This window comes from Pithys albifrons, chromosome 2 (assembly GCF_047495875.1).
Source record: "Pithys albifrons albifrons isolate INPA30051 chromosome 2, PitAlb_v1, whole genome shotgun sequence".
Lineage (NCBI taxonomy): Eukaryota > Metazoa > Chordata > Aves > Passeriformes > Thamnophilidae > Pithys > Pithys albifrons.
In genome coordinates this window covers 70,021,303-70,041,067 of record NC_092459.1, presented here as the reverse complement: position 1 = coordinate 70,041,067, position 19,765 = coordinate 70,021,303, and the positions used below count along the sequence as shown (strand labels likewise).

Sequence of the window (19,765 nt, the reverse complement as noted above, 5' to 3'; positions counted from 1 at the left end):
AGCTACAGCAAAAATTTGCTTTGGAACAGGATCACCAACTACATTTTCAGGAGAATAAATTAGATTTTCGACTAGAGAAAATAATTTGCATCACATGTAATAGGTATATGCCTTCATTAGTAGGTGCATGTAATTAATTATCAAGTGCAAACTTGTGCATACATGCGTTTGCAAAAGCGTTTTCACACAAATGTAAGAGAAGTAATTGTAAAAATGGCTTGTTACATCACTGATCCCTGTGAACTCAGCTGTGAAATCGGTTGATGAATTGTTGGTAAAACATAACATGGGAGTACACATGCAAGCAAGATGAAAGGAAGGAATGTAACACAGAAAAATGTATTCACAGTATTCTCAACATCTGTAACAGTTTAAAATTAGATCTATAAAAATAAAATTGAAAAGGAGTCTATAGTCCTTTGTATGCATTAAAGAAAAAATGATTGTGTAACAGAAAAATCTGGCTTTAGGCTTGAGCTTTTTATACTATATATTTGTAAATGTTTCAACCAAGATATAGTGTTAAAAAAAAAAAAGGCAGGGGGACACAAATAAAAAAATCCCCAAACTGACATAACTTATCCCCAAAAGATGTTTTCCAACAGCTACCTACTGTTTTGTTGGGTTTTTACTGCCTTCCATGCTCCAATATAGTTGCCACTGTACATTTTCCAAAAAGCAGCTTTAAGAATCAAAACCTGCAAACATTACTTATGACATGCTTACGTGATTTGATGTTGGCATCTCTGTAGGTGCCATTTAGAATTGCAAGCTCCATCAGCTGCATCTTTTTAAGGCTGTCTTCTCCTTCTGCCTGCGTAGGAAAAGGTAGGAAGAAAGTCAGGATTATGAACCCACTAATACCTAAGAGACCTAGAATAAAATGCCTTTCAGTTTTAACCAAGCAAAATACCTACTCACCATTAGTCACAAAACCAGCAAGCTTTGTCAACTTTTCCTTAAAATTAAGTAAGTGCCTGTTGACTATCATTAAGTAACGTTTACTAATATCTTAAGAGAGTTTTGGAAAAGGTTCATAAAATAAATTATAAAAATAGAGTTAAATCTAAGTTATGTTTCACAGAAAGTGTTTAAGGAAATTTCTTGTCAAATACGTTTTCATGTACTCCTAAAGGTATATTTTAAAAAGTTTTATTATTGGACCAGAGGAAGAATAGATATTACAAAATGTAAGCACTACAATTTATTGTAACTTGCTCCACTATAGTTAATACTGACTACTAGGGGGATGGAACAAACAAAAAATAAACAACAAACTTTGAGCAGCTTTCCAGGCAGGATATTGACAACTGCTGTAAGGCTGAATTCCTAATTCTGGCACATGCAGATGTATTCTGATGAGGATATACCTACTATTTCACACAGCATACATTATTCTTGGGTTTGCTTCTATATAAATTACTTCCCTGAAGTTATCTACTCTGCTGGTATCATGCAGGTTGCATAAATATTAAGTAGTGTTCCCTAAAAAAAGGCTCACTTTTTCAGTGAATAACGAAAACATTTCTAATAGTGTAATTTAAGTTTTAAGACCACATATTTTTTGATCTGTCTTTCCAGAAATACTACCATTTATTTAGTTTAGACTCTATCAGGCAGAAAACATGATAAGAAACCCAAGAGAGAGAGTCAACATTTACTTTAATGTTAGGTTACCACCTTGCTTCTTGTACAGAATGCCACTGCTAAAATTCTCAGTCAGATGCAAAAAAGGGCAGCTTCACTGTCAGCTGCACTGCATACTTCCTTTCCTAAATTGTATTTCCTACATTTTTACTTATCTATTCACACAATATTTTCCAGGTATTTGGAACAGCATTTTCCAAGTTAATGGGAACCTGGATAAAAACGTACTGTGCCATCCACTCTGAAAATCTGGAAGTCTGATTTCAGAGGGAGTTGTTCACCTCTCTTGAGCTACATCTCTTACAGATGGTTTGAACTAGGACTTTCAAGAGCATGAGTGACTACAGAAAAACAGAATTAAAAGCCACAAAGAATAGCAATCAACACCAGTAACAAAAAAATTTGTATTAAATAACTTTGTGCCCACTAAAGCAGTGCACCAGTGAAGCATCATCTCAAAGTAGTTATGGGTTAACATGGAGTGTTCCAAATGTATAGGGAAATATATTTTCAGGTTAACTTGCAGTGAAGTACTGTTATATATACTTCACTCCCAAACTATGGATAAGGAATTTGCTGTATTACAAGACAAAAATAGTTGTAAAATTTTATCTAAGCAAATAGAGTACTTATTGTGACATTGCTCAAGGGCCATCAGTCCTCCCAATGGAAAATTTAACAGTTGCTTTTTATCAACAGCGTAAAATCAACATGGTAAGATGGGTTGACATTAAATTCCTTTCAAATGTCAGAAATTGGAAGGCCTAACTGTGATACTGAGGACTTGCATAAACACCAAGATTACCAAACAGTACCAAGTTATGTTGCTGTTAAACATTGAGAATATACTGAAAGTTGAAAATTTTCTTTATATATTAAATATTGTATGACAGACCAAGCTGACACTAATACTGAAAAAGTAAATACACATTCAATTACCATTTTAACTTCAAACTAATTGTATGGTTAAGTACTGTACTATCCAGAAACCTCAGACTCCATAGTCATTAAAATGAGACCGTTTGGAACACAAAATATACTGATTCTAGCAAGGTTAACGACACACTCAGAAGAGAATTACAACTTACATGCAAAATAATTTTATCTTCTACTTTTGTAAGGAACTATTTCACACCTTTGCTGGTAAATTATTTTGGCAATCATGACACAAAAAAACCCAATTCCAAATCTATCTCCCTATCCAGACCTCACAAATTCTTGTCATTCCAGATGTACCTTCCCTAATTATTTTACCAATAAAGACTATTTTTAGCACTGATTCATCTTTTCCCCTCCCTCCACAACAGTTATATTCTGTTACTGGCTTTTTGTTTGTGTTAATGTATTTATTTATTTGAAAGTGTGCTACAAGAAAACCTGCTCACAATGTCAGCTGCATCTCCCATACAGTTCCATTAACGTTACTAAAATTGCTCGCTTCCTCCAAATAAGACTTCAGGTGATTGATCTACACCATTAATAAGTCTCAGTAAATGCTGAATCTTGCATTCCACTTGCTAGGATAATTTTAGTAACTCTAATCCCAGATTTTGCACCACAGTGAGTATTTCCCAATATAACTATTTATAGGATAAAAATTTTGAGACAGAAAACATTTTTACCCTTCTGACATGCTCAAAAGAAAGAGATATAAGTCCAAGGAATCATTCTTACTTTGAATCTTTAACGTTTCCCTGTAAGTCACTATTGCTTTCTATAGGAATAGATGTTGCAATTACTTAGGTTTTACAAAGTATGTTTATGAAAGTAATAATGGACTTCATCAAACAAAGCAAACCAAGTCCTTAACTTTTATTTCTGAGATTTACCCCTCTGGACTACTGCTCACCAGTTGATAAACTTTTCTTCTTTGAAATGACCCCAAAACATAACTTAAAACTTTTCCTTAAAGACTGTGTCAGTAAAAAAAAAAAAAACAAAAAAACCCCCAACAACAACAACAACAACAAAAAAACAAAAAACAAAAAAAAACAACAAAAAACTAGAGATCTAAGATGTGGACTTGCATAACCAGACATTAACACTAACTTTTGACTGCTGGTATTTTGATTTTTAAAGAACATATGTAGGAAAAAACCCAACCTAAACGAAAACCCAACCAAGCCACTTTAAAAACACTTTTAATGCTGACCACAAGGTCAACATTCCAACTCCTCCCAGAAGATGGCACTGTTTATTATACAATACTATCTCCGCAAGACACTTGGGCACTATTTGCACCACCCTACTGGTCCTGCTCCAAATCCTGCCACCCCCTTGCACCCTAAACTTGTAGCAGTCGCTTGCCACCTCTCCTCAAGGTGAAGCCACAGAAGCAGTCAGGACTCTTTCAGATACCTGGTCGTGTCCTTCATTCTCTGCATCAAGCTCTCCACTCGAACATAATTTGCCAATAGCCAAGCCCTCAAATTTCCAAGTGCTGGGACAGAGCAAGGGGCACCTGTTTTTCCCTGCCCTATCCTCTGGACTCTTTGCTGACAGATGATCAAATGAGGCACAGCATGCGATCTATCTTAGCTCCAGGCATTTCTGCAGGCACTCTCTGTTAAAGCAAAGAGAGGTTGCATCAGGGATACAAAGGCAATCTCTAAAGGGACAGTACGTTACCTGTACAATAGCTGCAACAAAGCTCAGTCATTTGTACCAAAAGGAAGCTACTTTGAGGAAACATCAATAAGGTCATTTAAAGCCAGATTTGCATTACTAAGTTGAAGCTCAAGCGATTGACTCAAACCTCTCATCCTCTTAAATCTCCAGTGCTTTCCTTGTATTTATCATGTATAATATAACATGCAGATTAAGGAAGAAAACCCCTAAATGGTATCTTGAAACATAATTCTTTAAATGTTAGCACTTGCAACTGCTCACTGAATACAAATGCCGAAGAGATGCAAGTAGTAAATCCTAACAAAGCCAACTGCGTACAGACACCAAGGGTTACTGAGTTCTGAACACATGGCCCCATACTCCTTACAATAGCTCAACTCTACTTGGGCTAGCAATACACAGACCTAAAGGAGACCAAATGTCAGTGAGAACTAGCATATTTAGTAACTTGCTCTCTAATATTTATCAGAGTAGGATTAATAGTTGCAAGGCTCAAAACACTAGTAATAACAAGTGCCTCCTACATAAAGTCTCTGGTGAAACACTTCCTAAATTAAAACAATTTCAAACTAAATACAACAGCACTGGACATACGAATGCCCAGTTAAAATCCCCAATTATCTCACCTATATTAGACAAAACTGACTGTTAAAAAAAGAGGAAATGCAGTTTTATAATGAACTGCTATTCATAAAACCTTTTCATGTTGTGGAATGGTGGGTTCAGATAAGACATTAACTAATTCTTTTCACTATCATTGTCCAAGCTATGGTTCAACCTCAGGTATTCCAGGATCCCCAGAAAATCCTTTTGTTTAACTAATGCTTCTGAAATAATTTTTAGGCAATGAAATGCCTCAGATGCTCACACGCACACTGCACCCCGAAGAGTATCATGTGGTTTAACTTCTTATTCATACACAAAACATACACACACTAGATACATATGTGGTCAAAGTGGAAGACAGGTATGCAGTCTCCAAACCTAAATGCCTTCACTGTGCTATGTCAATGAAGGACTTCAGAAGATGACAATAGTTTTCAGGGGTGACAGGTAGACAGACTTAAATTCTGTGTACAGGCAACAATGACAAGCCTGTAATTAATTACAGTAAAGAATAACAGTACTATCTGAAAATAAAATAAGGATCAAGCAGCAAATTTACGATAGAACAGAGATCCGAGAGCCAGCACCGAGCAGAGACAGCCAGTGCCCCCCCTGCCCGGCCACACTGCTGCTGCACCCAAAAGGAACATGACTGCAGCTCACTTAATTCAGAAACCAAAAAATACCACTCACTTGTGCTATAGCAGGGATACCTTATCCTGACAGAGCTCCTTGAGCCTCACAGTCTTACCCAGCCAAGTCTCGGAACATACTGCAATTCCACTTATTAATAACATTGGCTTTGAACGTATCTGCACAAATGTAGCTACTTTCCCGATATAATGCTCACATTTCCTTTTAAACCGTTTTGGAAAATGTAACATATACTTTTTTCTCACATTCATAACAAACAGATACACTTACTGAGGGGCTATTAGTGACTTTCACTGACAGCCTAGCTTCCAAATATCATGCATTTTGGATGACATTTTTTCAATCCTGTCCTGTTGCTGCACTTCAGTTCAATCTCATGAACTGAGGTGAGCCCAGCCCTAGGAAAGGCAGCAGACATTTTTACTGTCTGGCACCAAGTGCAGCCAAATCTGGCTTAGGTTAAGGGACCAGTCCTTTATAAACAGTTCCAGGGCGGTCCTTTAAGGCTCAGAGCAGGAGCAGCAAGTGGGAAGAGGAAATGGTGGTAAAATCAATGGTGAACACAAAGGCCAAAAAAAAGAAGACATCTTCCCCCTGCCAACTGCAGCAGGCCTGTCCCACCAGGCTCATGGGAAGAAGGACCAGGCAGCCTCAGGAACAGGAGAGCACCTAAGAGCACTTACCTTCCAAGCACCTTAGCAATGTTTCAGGCAGACTTGCCTTCCTGCCTGCCCCGCACCACATCTGGTTAAACAGCAATACTCAACAGGAGCTTCACATCTTTCCTGCCACCCTCAGAGAAAACTCCTTCAGCTACCACATTTTGTACAAGTCCATGTGCTTTTCTATACATTTACTTGAAGTAGAGAATTCTTGTATTATCACACTATACTTTTCAATATGCAAGTAAGGCATTACACACACTTCAAAGAGAAGGGTAGAGAACTTGGCAGTTATGGAAGAACACTATACTAATGAACAAGAATAGATACTTAAAACTCTTCATCAAACAGAAAAGTAATTTATAATTGCCACATAAAATAAACATAACTTTTCTACCACCTGGAAATATATACATTAAATATGAAGACTTCAATTACTCTTTAGACTGCCTATCTGTATAGTATAAGCCACCTGCAATTTATTAACTTAATACAAATTTTGGTAAAACATAATAGCATCACTGAAATATTTTACTGTTACTGATCTTATCCTGCTTATCCAGGAGGCAGTGCTGCTCCTCAGGAGTCTGCCACCCTGCCTTCCTGCAGTCCCCAGCTGCTATACAGCTGAACAGCTGCGGCCTGGAGTTTGCCCTGTGACACTCGCTGGATTCTCAGGGCTCTAGAATGCTTTTATCTCCCTGACAAAGAAAAATGTTCCACTGCAATTCACTTGTAGATCAGTAAGTATTCCTAACATACCATGCACCAGTCAGTCTTTACACATGAATGTCTCTATTCAGGAACAAAAACCTGCCATTCATAATTTATTAACAAAAAACCTTACAAACAATATACTACAAATTCCTAGACATACATGTATTAAGCAAAAAAACAGATTTCAGGTATCAAGGTATTGTTAAATTTACTATCAAGGCTAACACTTGTTGGAATTTTTGAAGCTGAAGTGTATACACTTAAAATCTATGTTTGGAAGGTCTATTATCATATCTAAGGTGTTGGAAGACTGATGTATCTATAGCAACAAAATCCTAAGCAAGATGACAGGTAACCAGATGTAAAATACAAAGAAAAGAGCTTTTTTAGAAGACTCTGAATGGGACTACCTCAAGTATTAACCAATTATCTACTGGAAAGATTTCACTTTTCTAAGGGCTTTTAGTTCTGATAAACAATTCTATTATTCAGTATTAAAAGAAAACAAATCCCTTTCCCACAAAAAATCTGGCAAAGACCTTCAAGTTTCCCATACCAGGAATGTAAATATTTACAGCTAGGAACTGTTGGTAAACCTATGTCACTTAGACTTTCTCAGACTTTCTCATCCTTCACTACACACTTCTGAGGGCGATGGAGCAGAAAGCCTACACCATAGCTTCATTTGAGCCGAGAAGAATTTGCCATAGAGGTCTATTCTGGCACAGTTTGATAGCTATTCTTTTATTATATGCAACTTTCTTAAGTACTTTTGAGACAGACTTCCAGACCAGCCATATTGCTCAGAGTCCTGTATGTCATCAACAATACTATGGCACTGAATAGGTGGTAAACTCTAGCTCAGCTATTTCTCTATTTCCTTTTCAACACTGTCACACGCTGCTATGTCTATGAGGACAGGCAAAGATAAATTAGCATCATTATTTCTTCTGGGCAACACAGTCTGCTTATCTTCTTCAAAGCAAGCTCTCAGTTCAAATGATATTCAAAGAAGACTGTGCTGTTTCACTTGACAAATTCATTGGTCATAATGTTAAAGATACACTAGGGGGAAAAGGCAGCATATCTTTTTACACTTCCCATCACCTTATCTGACATATCCCTGTTTAATCATGATACTTGGCTTACCAGCAATATTTTTTGAGAGTCCTTATGCCCTCCCTCCCTCCCTTCCCATTTCTGCAAGAAGAAAATACAGATAAGGTACAGAAAATCTGCATGAAGTGCATTTTATAAGCCAGGCTGAAATACAGTATCAGTGAAACTTAAATGTTTGCTTCATCATATATCTCCTAGGTACTAGCTGTTAACACACTGGGGGGGCAGGGGGAATCACCAGTAGCATTCTGCTTGACCTTAACAAATATTTTTATGTCTGTCCAAACATTTCTTCAGGACAATTGCGATAGGCTCATATGTAAATCACAGGGGTTTGGGCTTTCAAGTAAAAAAGGGTCCTTTGGATAAGTTAAATCAGACCTGCAACAATACCTAAATTTCAGAACTTGCTTTTTGCCAAGCCGTTTTCTTTTTATACTTATCAATTTTCTTTTCCTTGCAACACTGTTTTAATGTTGCTAATAAAATCAGTGACAAAAAATCTCTATACAGCACACACAACGGCTTCAGCAATTCATAAAGCTGCAGAAGAGGAATGTACTATATATGTATAATATATATATTCATGACCATATATACACACTAACTCCCAAAATATTCTAAAGGAAAAAGCTCCACATTTATATAGTACCATCCAAAATGTTTTTAAAAAGGCAAAATTATAATATCACTAAATATTCTGAGTTGAAAGGGACCCACAAGGACCATGAAATCCATCTCTCAATGAAATGGTTCATATGGGGACTGAATCCACAACCTTGATGCTATTAGCACCACGCTCTTAGCAACTTTACTAATACACTCAGATTTGTTAGCATAGATATCTGCTGATATTTGTATTAATATTCAAATGAAATATCTATCAATAATGCAATCTAAAGCATTAGAGCAAGTTTTAATAATGTGCATGCCCATTAGAGCTGAACACTTTATTTTTGGTATTTACAATTTCAGAATGCTAGACATTCAAAATTCCTCCTCACTGCTTTAATTCTGAAAACAGGAGTTCAACTATAAGGACACTGAATGAGACAGTACCAGGCAAGCCTCTGGTACAAATTTCCCACAGTAAATTTCCCAGCAGCATTCTGACTACCACGGACACCCTAGCAATCTGAACAGAGAAGGCAAACAAGACCTATATTATTAAAAATAAATACTAGATCTTTATTCCAGCTGTAGCCTTTGGAACAGACTAAACGGTGCCAAAACACTGTGAGACAATGTGGACACATTCCACTTACACTGGGACAAATTCCTTAATCCATCCTGAGTTTTACGCAAATTATAAAAACAATTTAACCAGCATATGCTACAAACTACCTACAATCAAGGTGGTTGTTCTAACAGGTACAAATTAGAGGCTGTTGTTAAGAAATATAACAATGGAATGATTATTTAAAATACTTTCAGGTAAGTCTGGCCTGACCTATAACATTTTTTTCCCTCTGTCATCCTAGGAGGTTTCTACCCAAAGTTTGAGTTTATATACTTCGTATGGCTGGAAATTTCCCTGAAGTGCAAAGACACCAAACTCAGATATTGGAGCAGGTGGGAACATGTCAGGGGCACAAGATGGGACCAGGGACATAGACAAATTCCATTTTATTTTTCAAAACTAGTATTTTGTTGCAAACTCTAGAGACCCCATGCCAGACAGTTTTCTTTCCAGCTATGCTAATGGTTTAGTACATAAAGAAAGCCATTAATTTTCAAAATGGTTCTAAGATCCCTTGTCTTCATATGGAAAACGTGCCCATTATGTTTTTAGTATGTTCCTATCCAGAAATAATAAAAAGTAAGAAAAATGACATTTCATATCAAATTTAGTAACCAAGAAAAAAATGTGATGTCTCTCTTTTTAGAGCAACAGAAGAAAACCAACTGCTGGTGGCAAGGAGCACAAAGACTGTTGCTGTGAATTAGTACACATCTTTCCAGTGTACCTTCTCTTCTGTGTTTCATTAAACACAGGATTCAGGGCTGTAGACTACCACATGGGAATCCAAGCTGCAGCAGTAACTTTTAACACATTTTTATCTTCATCTTGAGATGTCCTGAAAATGTAATACTGACTAATAAACCAAATCAATGCATTACAATACAGAGTAAACCCATGATTGTTTAGGCTTCTCCGATTATAAAATGTTAGTATTCAGGGAGCAGTGGTGTTCCAATACCTTCTTTGACGGTCACACTTCTTTACTCACATTTTCAACAGAAATCTTAAGAGCTAAATGCGCTTAAAAGAATTGTGTCTGCATTTTACTTACATTCCCTTTGAAAAATGTTTGCATGAATTGTTTTATTTTCAAAATAACTGTCTTCTGCACACACACAGTCTCTGAGGTGGAGTCATCTAATGACTGTTACTTCAGAACTCTGTATAAAGCTACCATTTAGAGAAATAATGTTTTTTGGATGTAAGATGCCAAAAAAAATCAACCATTTCTTTTTTTTATAAATTTCGGGTCCAGTTAAGGAAACAGATCATTGAAAGTTTAAAAGGAGCTGTGCACTCAGTATATACTTGCAGTAATTCTCAACAGCCACTAAAAATGTTGAGTACTAAAAGTTCACAATTACTTTCAACAGCTTACAAGTGTATGAGCAGCCCATAGCCCTGCTGAATCTAACATCACATATGTGTCTTATGTGCACTCTACTGCTACTCTAACACCAATGTTTAAATACTGTTTAAAAAAATTGAAGTTAGCCCTTCCATAAACACCACAGACACCTCTCATGTTCTTGAACTCCCTAAGCTGATAAAGCCCAGAAGGAGGGGGTAGAAGTATTCCGACTGGCCGGTCTCTTCTCTTGTGCGGCTGCTCCAACCCACTTTCACACAGCTCAAAAATACAGAGAAGTGAAAAAACTAATTGTGTGCATTCTCTGTAGCGGACAAATATGTCAATCATGTGACCTTCCGTTCGAAGGCTCAGGCTGCTCAAGGCAGAGTGTTGCTAGGGAGAAGGCTTTCTTTGCTATTTACTGAGCTTTCTTTTCAGCTTTCAGAGACCAGCCAACCCTTATTTTCCACAGACAGGAATGAGAACCCGGCACTGCCTGGCAGAGGCCAGCACAAAGGGCCTTTGAGGAGCGCCTCTTCCCCTGGAGCCACACCACTGCTTGGGCACACCTGACCAACTCACCACGTGACCTCATTCACAGACACAGCCCCAGCCTGTGGCTACTGCGACAGCAAGCGACCTTTCCTGCCCCAAGAAGGCAAGGCAAAGCAAGCCATTCTTGCTGATGAAGGCTGCCAGTTGGGAGTGTGAGCGGCATGGAGCGGCCGTAGGTGCGTGCTGGGAGCTGTCCATCAGTTAAGAGCATCAGCTAGGGAAGTGCATGTTTGATGGTAAACTGACTACAGCTAGCCCTGAATGTTTATTCATGCTGTCAAACAGGAGCTGAGGGAAGACACAGAAGTTTCTCTTATCAGTTTGTATCATTAGTTTATTTCTACATAACAGAAATTTAGCATTAAAAATATTTTTAAAAGCCTTATGAAGTCTCAATTAGCCAAAATACTTTTGACACCTACAAATATTACATAAAAAATACATGCAACAGATTTTAATTTTGTAATCAATTCCATTAATCTTAGCAATTTTAGTTACAAAAGATGAGTGTATTCTTAGTAAATCATTAAAAATCATGCAACATACTTCAGTTTCTTGTAACTACTCCAGAATAACACAAGTGATGATAATTTGACTTTTTATTTTATGCAGTCACATAATTTTCTAGTGTAATCATCCAGAATAATTCAAACATATGCAAGTCTGATTTTAATTATTCATCATAGTTCTCATTAAAAAAATGGAACTTGAAGCTGGACTAAGACTCATTGGTTGTGTCAAAGAAAATTAAATCAGCTTCACACGTTTCAACATATTCACCTCTTAGGCTTTGGGAATTTATCACATATCTAAAGGTCAGTTCTTGACATCCAGATTTTGACAAATAAGAACCACCTGTTTTTCACAGTGTAGTAACACAAAAGTAGTTTCTCATGATATTCCACTTTGTATATGAAGTTTCATTCTGCTACATATTTTAAGACCAGATTATAAATACTTATCATTCATAGAATCAGAGAATCAACTGGGTTGGAAGAGATCTCCGCGATAGTCAAGTTCAACCCTTGATCCAACACCACTGTGATTACTAGATCATGGCATTAAGTGCCACATCCAGTCTCATCTTAAAAACCTCCAGGGACGCTGAATCCACCACCTCCCTGGGCAGGCCATTCCAATGACTGATTACTCTCTCTGTAAAGAATTTCTTCCTAATATCCAACTTAAATCTCCCTTGGCAGAGGTTAAGTCTGTACTTTCTTGTTCTACTGCTGGTTGCCTGAGAGAAGAGACCAATCCCCCACCTGGCTACAACCTCCTTTCAGGTAGTTCTAGACAGTGATGAGGTCACCTCTAAGCCTCCTCTTCTCCAGGCTAAACAACCCCAGCTCCCTCAGCCTCTCCCCATAGGGCTTGTGCTCAAGCCCCTTCACCGGCCTTGTTGCTCTTCTCTGGACTCGCTCCAGCACCTCAATATTCTTTCTGAACTGAGGGGCCCAGAACTGAACACAGTACTCAAGGTGTGGCCTCACCAATGCAGAGTACAGGGCAAGGATCACTGCCCTAGTCCTGCTGGCCACGCTATTCTTGATACAGGCCAGGATCCCATTGGCCTTCTTGGCCACCTGGGCACACTGTTCAAAATAGGAGACATCAACAGCAAAAATAATTTAGTTTTGAAAGTATTACTAGTGCTTTAAAAAAATGCTCTTACATTCTGGTAAAAGATACCACATTGCAATAAAATACCTTTCCACCTGACTGTATTTCAGTAATTTATGTATATAGTACAGTAAGAGATACTCCTAAAGCTAATTTATTAAAAAAACCCAACCAAACAAAAAAATTCAACAGCAGCCCAAAACAACAACAAAATCCACACCACCAAAAAACCCAACCAAACAAAAGCCCCCAGTAAAACAACGGTTTCCATAAAAAGTGTTTTCTGGAACATGCAGTAAAACCTACACTTTTTAATTCGTGTCCTGTTCTAATGCCTTGCATAAATAACAGTCCACCACTTTTGTATGTCGGCCACATTTCAGAACTCTCTCTCTCACACGCAAGTACAGGTAATGACTGTTCACATATAGAAATAAGACTGTAGTAAAGCAAACATGATGCAGTCTTCCAGAAGGTACTGGTCATGAGGTACCAGACTAAAGATTTGCCAAAATTAAGGACTGATTAAACTATAAGAGAATTCCCAAGGAAATCACTGGCCAGATTTTTTTCATTTCTTTTTTTCCTAAAATGCTACATTACTAGAATATACCAATTATAATTTAATTTGTATACATGACAAGACAATTGTTCTTTAAGTGTAATTTTCTATCCTAGAATGAAAGAAGCATGTATCAGGCCTATCTTAAATAATTAATTTCACTATTCTTCCCTGTTGTTCTCCACTCTAATTTAAAAATCTGCCTTCTCAGCAGACACAAAGTCACCATTTAGCAGGATTCAGAGTATAAATTTGATCAAATTTCACTGCAAGTTAATGGCATTACTGGGACAGAAATAATCAAGACTTCTGTGCTTCTTCTGTTTGTTGCTGATCTTTGCATGTTTCCTAAGTGTTGTACCTCAACAGCCTGCTACAGACTCTGGAACAGATATTATACCAAAACTTTATTTAATGGTTTTCCTTTTTCATTATCTAAGCAGCTGAACACCTGAACTGCGGCTGAAAGCACAGTCACTGAGCCATCCCGGATCTGTGCTGTCATGTCATGCTCAGGAAACTGCTCTTGACAGAATACTCCTGCAATATTTCTATGTGGCCTTCTAACCATCCTTAAATGCCAGATACATATTGTATGACCTTTGCAGAGAACAAGAAATGTTGATATTAAAAATATTAATCCTCCCTAGTAACACCAAAGGGTTCCAGTGGTAACATAATTTCTTTCTACACATTCACCACTGATGCCTTGCCCATCACTCTTGACTCCTTATCGTATCGTTGACTGCATATTGATATGTGATTTCTACCCACTTTCAGAATGATCCTTGAGTCCTTGTTACACAAGTAAAACTGTCCCACTTCTAGGTTTCCTACTTGATTCTTCATATCTTTCTATCTACATCTGTTTAAATATTGTTCAGACACTCTGGTTCTCTAAACATTTATTGTTCTAATCCAATCACTAGGAGAAACAAACCCTTTAGAGTTAGATGTTAGAAATATGTACAATTAAATTGTCTTTCAGAAACTGTAGAATCACACTTCCGTATTCACTAGATAAGGTGCACACCCATAAGCAAAAGCAGCTTAAAATACATTTTCTACAACAAGATAAATCACCTTAATGCCTCTTAATCTCCTGAGCTTCAAAAATCTCATGAATATTTCAAAATAATACCTACATTTGCATAGTCTCTAACTTTATGGACTATATTCTCATACATAGCACTTTGTAGTAAAAACCTCATTTAACATGTGTAAAAATTATATATAGCAAAAATAATCCAAAGTCAAAACCAGAAAAAAAGGATTTTAAGTTTTCAGTTACAAGACATGGCTGAAAAGTTAAAAAGCAAACTCTAAAAATGGATGCAAATTTTTGAACACTATGAGAGAAAATGAAGAATATTCATTTACTCATCATTAGCAGGTAGAGACAAGAAGTCCTTTTTCCTTAAATCAAGGGAAATAAGGACAACAAAGACATATAATTCTGAAGTGATTCAAATAAATGCATAAAGTAATGGAATTTTGTTTCCAGAATGCATAGAAGTAAGTTGCTGTGCATCAGTGCATGACTGAGTTCAGAAAGCTGAGGCTTGGAAAAACCAAGAATGGAATAGGAATCAATCACATGGAAAACTCAGGGAAGATAATTTCAGAGGAAACAAGTTCAATCAAGTTTACCTAGAAAATAAGAGTGTCAATTCTAGAATGTAAAATATTAAAATGCTATCCTTAAGACTTTTTCCCAGGCTACAAATTAGTTCTGGATGATTAGGCTGAGGTTTTACCTTGCTGTCAAAGGAGTAAAAAACTCTTTTTCAAGATGTAAAAAGCCTCTCAACTGGCACTCCTGTGGTACTTTAAGCCAATTTAACCAGTGGTGTTGCTCTGCTGTACCTATCGCTGTATCTATGACTGAACCACGTCAACCTGATAATCTGGCAACATTTTTTTTTAACCTGAATAGTTTTCTGCCAGATTATGAAACTGAAAAAACTCACTGCAGGCTCACCAGAAGTGAAGAGAGTCTTGAGGGGAGCTCAGACCTCGCCTGTGCAGAGTCCCAGTGGACTCAACTCCACATGGAGTTTAGTCTTGCTGATACTGAAGCCCAACAGCCTACTTTTCTAAGTGGAAACCACCACCTGACAACTAAATGAATTTTTTTTCATATTAAAATATTTAATTTCATTTTTCTTATTCCTCATTCTCCTACAACAGGGCTTTTTATAGCTTGTGCCCATTTCTCTTTACTTACAATCATTCTTCTTTCTGACTTTCTTTTCTCCTGATGTCAACCTTCAGTGGAAAAATACTATCATAGCTTCTTTTGATCAACTATACCAATCATGGTCCTCTATGGTTGCCTTAAACTATGTGAAGTACACGTTCTCCATTGTACATTTGCTCATCAGAACCAAAGACTACAATCTCAACCATTTATGTTCTACTGTAAATACTGGTACATATTCATATTTTGCAGAGATCTTTGAATTTCTTTGATATTTGCACTCCATGTCCTAAAAAACACTGAAAACCCCCTAATTTTAAACCTCTTCTAAAACATCATCATCCTAAACCAGCAATTTTTACCCCTTATACCACCAACTTTAAATCCATACCAGTTAAAATAGCATATCCAGTACTTACAAAGCTCCATGTTAAGAAACTGAGAATAATGCTTAGTTTGCTAGTGTCAGGACCCTATAAAAATCAATTTCCTTATTAATATTTTTCCCTTTTCCTTCTATTTTTTCCTATTCTTCTATAGCTTTATCTTAAGTGAGAACTCTTGATATTCTTTAGCCAATTACTTAGATGATGGATTTTATTTTACCATGGCTGCATGCAATTTTAGTGTATCAGTATATAAACACTACTCTGATCTGGAGTTCAGACACCAAAAACATGCATGCATAGAACCTACTCCCAAAAGCTTACAAGTTAGTAAGTGAAAAAATCACAGGGAGCAACAAACTGTTAGAATCTAAAGATCAGAGGCAAAAGTAATGATGCCACAGCAAAAGTAAAGTTAAAGGGAGAATGAATAAAAATACTTAGAATTTATTGGAAGAGAGGGAGTGCCTGGAGAAGAGACAGCTGCTGCCTCTACTGGTCTAGAAGAATTCACATTTCTTTGATTCTCTGAATTCCTAGACCAATAGGAGCCAAGAACCCTCAAAAGGTAACAAATAAAACACAGAGAACAAGTACTTAGCATAGCTTCCCACTTCTTCACCATTACTGTATTCCCACCTTGTCTGTGTGCATATACCTGATACTTCTGTGTTCTCCTCTCAAATAACCCCAGAAAACTTGTGGGTTACTTTTCGAGCATTTAGTAAATAAAATCAGCTCATAGAAAGGTCTGAAGAGTGCTCTTTTATGACATCCATCCAAAAATCAAGTAGCCTGCAGCTGGATTCAGCAGTGAAGCAGAAAATGGACTTTTGTTTAAACAAACAGGCTCATCACAACTCATGAAAACACACTGTAGTTGGAATCAGATTCAGATCTAAGCCAGTCCACTTCAGTTTTTACCTAGGACAAGATTTTTTTTCCTGCATGCCATACTTATAGATGGTAAGATCATAAGGTTTCTCTCCGCACTGCTTATGAGACAAAGAACAGAGCATCCTTCAAAGGAAATATCCATCCTCTATCAGGTAACTTGTCTGATGCATGTCTTCATTCACTCTGGAGGCAGGATATTTCACATGTGACTGATCAATAATTTTTAATAAAATCCTTCATTAAAAAAATTAAGTGAAATACTAGGTAGCAATTCCCGCCTGCCCTTTCACAGGTATTGCAACACTAAAATCATATTATATAGCCCAGATTCAGTTATCAGTAGTTATCAAATACCCCTAACCCAATGTCTTACTTGGCAGAAAAAAACCAGTTTAAGCTGTTCCTGTGTTCCCACCGCCACTGAATTCCACTTGAGTTGTGCAAATTAAGCAGAGGAGAAGAGAAAGAGGGTGCAAGATGTGAAATAAGATAGATTTCAATCAAGCCTCACAGCCTATGAACCCAAAATTCTAAAATGGATAAAAAAATTGCAGAATATTAAATTCGAAAACTGTAATAATGGCTTTTTTTTTAAACCGCCTGGTTTCTATACATAGCATCAATTTGCAGAACTGCTGTAACCTACTGGAACCAAGAATCTAAATGACGTACTCTGTAGCATCACCTTTTCGAAGCATTTTTTCTTTAATGCTAGTACTGTCTTCTAATGATTTAGCATCCCTTTTATAATACAGTGTAGAAGTATTCATAGTTTCAATTTCTTAAGCCACTTTACACTAGATAATACCTTTACATTTTGCCTTCCAGTAACTCATTTTTGAAATAAGAAAGCATGGGGGTGGGGATCAAATATGATAAAATCAATTTCCTTACAACCTTAAGCATGCACACTCTGGAGAAAATATAATTAATATAATAAACCAATGTTTCTCAAAGCAACTTTAAATGAACAGTTAAAATTCTGAGTAATAGTAATAGTAAATGCTGCTCTTGTCTTCATCTAATTTCTTTGGAGGTATTTGTAGAGATTCACAGGAGCAGTACCCTGAGGGTACCAAACAGCTTCAGCTGCATCATTAGTAACAGTTCAGGAAATTGTTAGAATTAGCAGCTGTTCAACCACTGAATCACCAGCACAAATTTACAATTTTCCTTTGCTAATTTACAGGATTCCTGCTAGTGATGTAAGATTGCATCAAGGAGTTCTAACCGTATACTTTTATGGCTTTAAACTAAAGTTAAAATTATTGCCATTACGGCACTACTGCTCTCTTTTTAATTAGTTCCACTACCATATCCTAATAGTTATGATGAGTAAAGATTTGAGATGTGTACTAAAAAGGATCACAAGAAAACTTTTAAGCCTTAAGCTATATGAATTATTTTGGGGAAAATATTGCATATGCTTTCAAGTATGACATGTCCTTGAATATACATTTTTAAAGCTCCTATCAAAGTATTCAAGCATGTATAATCTGTCCGGTTTCTTTAAGTTATCAAATCTAAGTGGCTAGGAGAACATTAATACATGCTTCCGGACAAGCAGGGCAAAACACTGGTCATCAGTGCTTACCACTACAGCTGACTTCTTGAGCACAGCTGAAGGTTAAACAAGCATAAGTGATGCTCATCACTTGAGGCACTTGTGAAAGCACCAAGTCCATCTTCTCACATTTCAATAGCATCGGTGCTGACAAAGAAGTCAGCAGGTCAAAGCCCAGCTCCCTTCAGGGAGAAGGCGGGCCTGAGCTGTAAAAACATTTACATGTGCCCCGAAAGAAAAATAGTTTGCACCTTATTTGTTTTCTAAAGAGACTTTCAACGCCCTCCCTCCCCTTTCAGAAGCAGATTTGACAAGTGTTGTAATAAATATTACATGCACAGAGGAAAGTTGAAATCAATAGCAGGTTAATGTTTATTGAAACAATACAGAGAACCATTTTTAATAGCATTACTTGAAAATAGATCTAATCTAGCAAAGGAAATTCAATTTATGTTTGGAGCAATCAGATTTTGTTTTTTACTCCAGGGATTTGTTGCAAACTCTGTCTCTCAAAATGTGCTTACTGTACTGTATTTAGCAGAAACAGTTTAGCCTTAATAAGCTGATAGTCTGCAAGAGAGCATGGATCAACTTATTCTCATTAAGAATGTAAGCAGCTTTCTAGCAGCCTTCGTCGCTGTTCAGCGCATGCCAGGGAAAGCAGGGATCTCTCCTCTAAACCCCGTAATTTATGAGTTTATTCAAACTCGCCAAATTGCTTTAAGCAAACGCCTCTTATATTTGAAAATTCCCATGGCAACTCATTTAGTTTGGCAGGAAGGCAGACCCAAATTCAATCCTTTTATCCTCCTGCTAAACCATTACAATGGTAATTCTGCTCTGACACTCTGAAGAGACTGCTAATTACTGCACTCGGGTCCCCAGACAGATTCCCCATTCAGATTAAAATGGCTGTGCTCGGCAGAGAACAGCAGCAACACCTTTGTGTACAGGAGAGGATGTACTCTCACATTACGGCGTTTCACAGGAGAGGCTCCAAGACTGCAAAGACAAAGCACCTTCCTCTCCGCTAAGTCGTGCAGAACAAGCACTAAGGAAGGCAAAAAGCCAGGTGGATGGCAGGCAAGGAGACGACGGAAGCCACTAACTTCAGCGTTTTGACTACTAAAGATACTTAGTCACCTCTCAAATGACATTAATGAATTTTGTTATTGCTAATAAGCACTGCGTGCAATAGTCTATAATACAGATGAAGGAACCACAGAAAATGATACTGAACATTGCATCATTATACCGAATGTGTAAGCGGTCTGCTGTCTCTCGGTCATCAGAATGTCTCAGTTTTTAAAAAGCCACATAGATTCTTTTATACTATTATTTACTTTGAGAA

At 37.2% G+C, this 19,765-nt stretch overlaps 1 protein-coding gene across 6 annotated transcripts in view; it reads right to left on the bottom strand.

Moving 5' to 3' along the window:
* Positions 1 to 19,765, bottom strand: part of QKI (QKI, KH domain containing RNA binding) — a 155,860-nt gene that overhangs the window by 12,335 nt on the left and 123,760 nt on the right. For all 6 annotated transcript variants that reach the window (XM_071549423.1, XM_071549424.1, XM_071549425.1 and 3 more), the window contains exon 5: positions 727 to 814. In XM_071549423.1, coding sequence (XP_071405524.1) covers positions 727 to 814 — 88 coding nt within the window. The remainder of the gene's footprint in view (positions 1 to 726; positions 815 to 19,765) is intronic.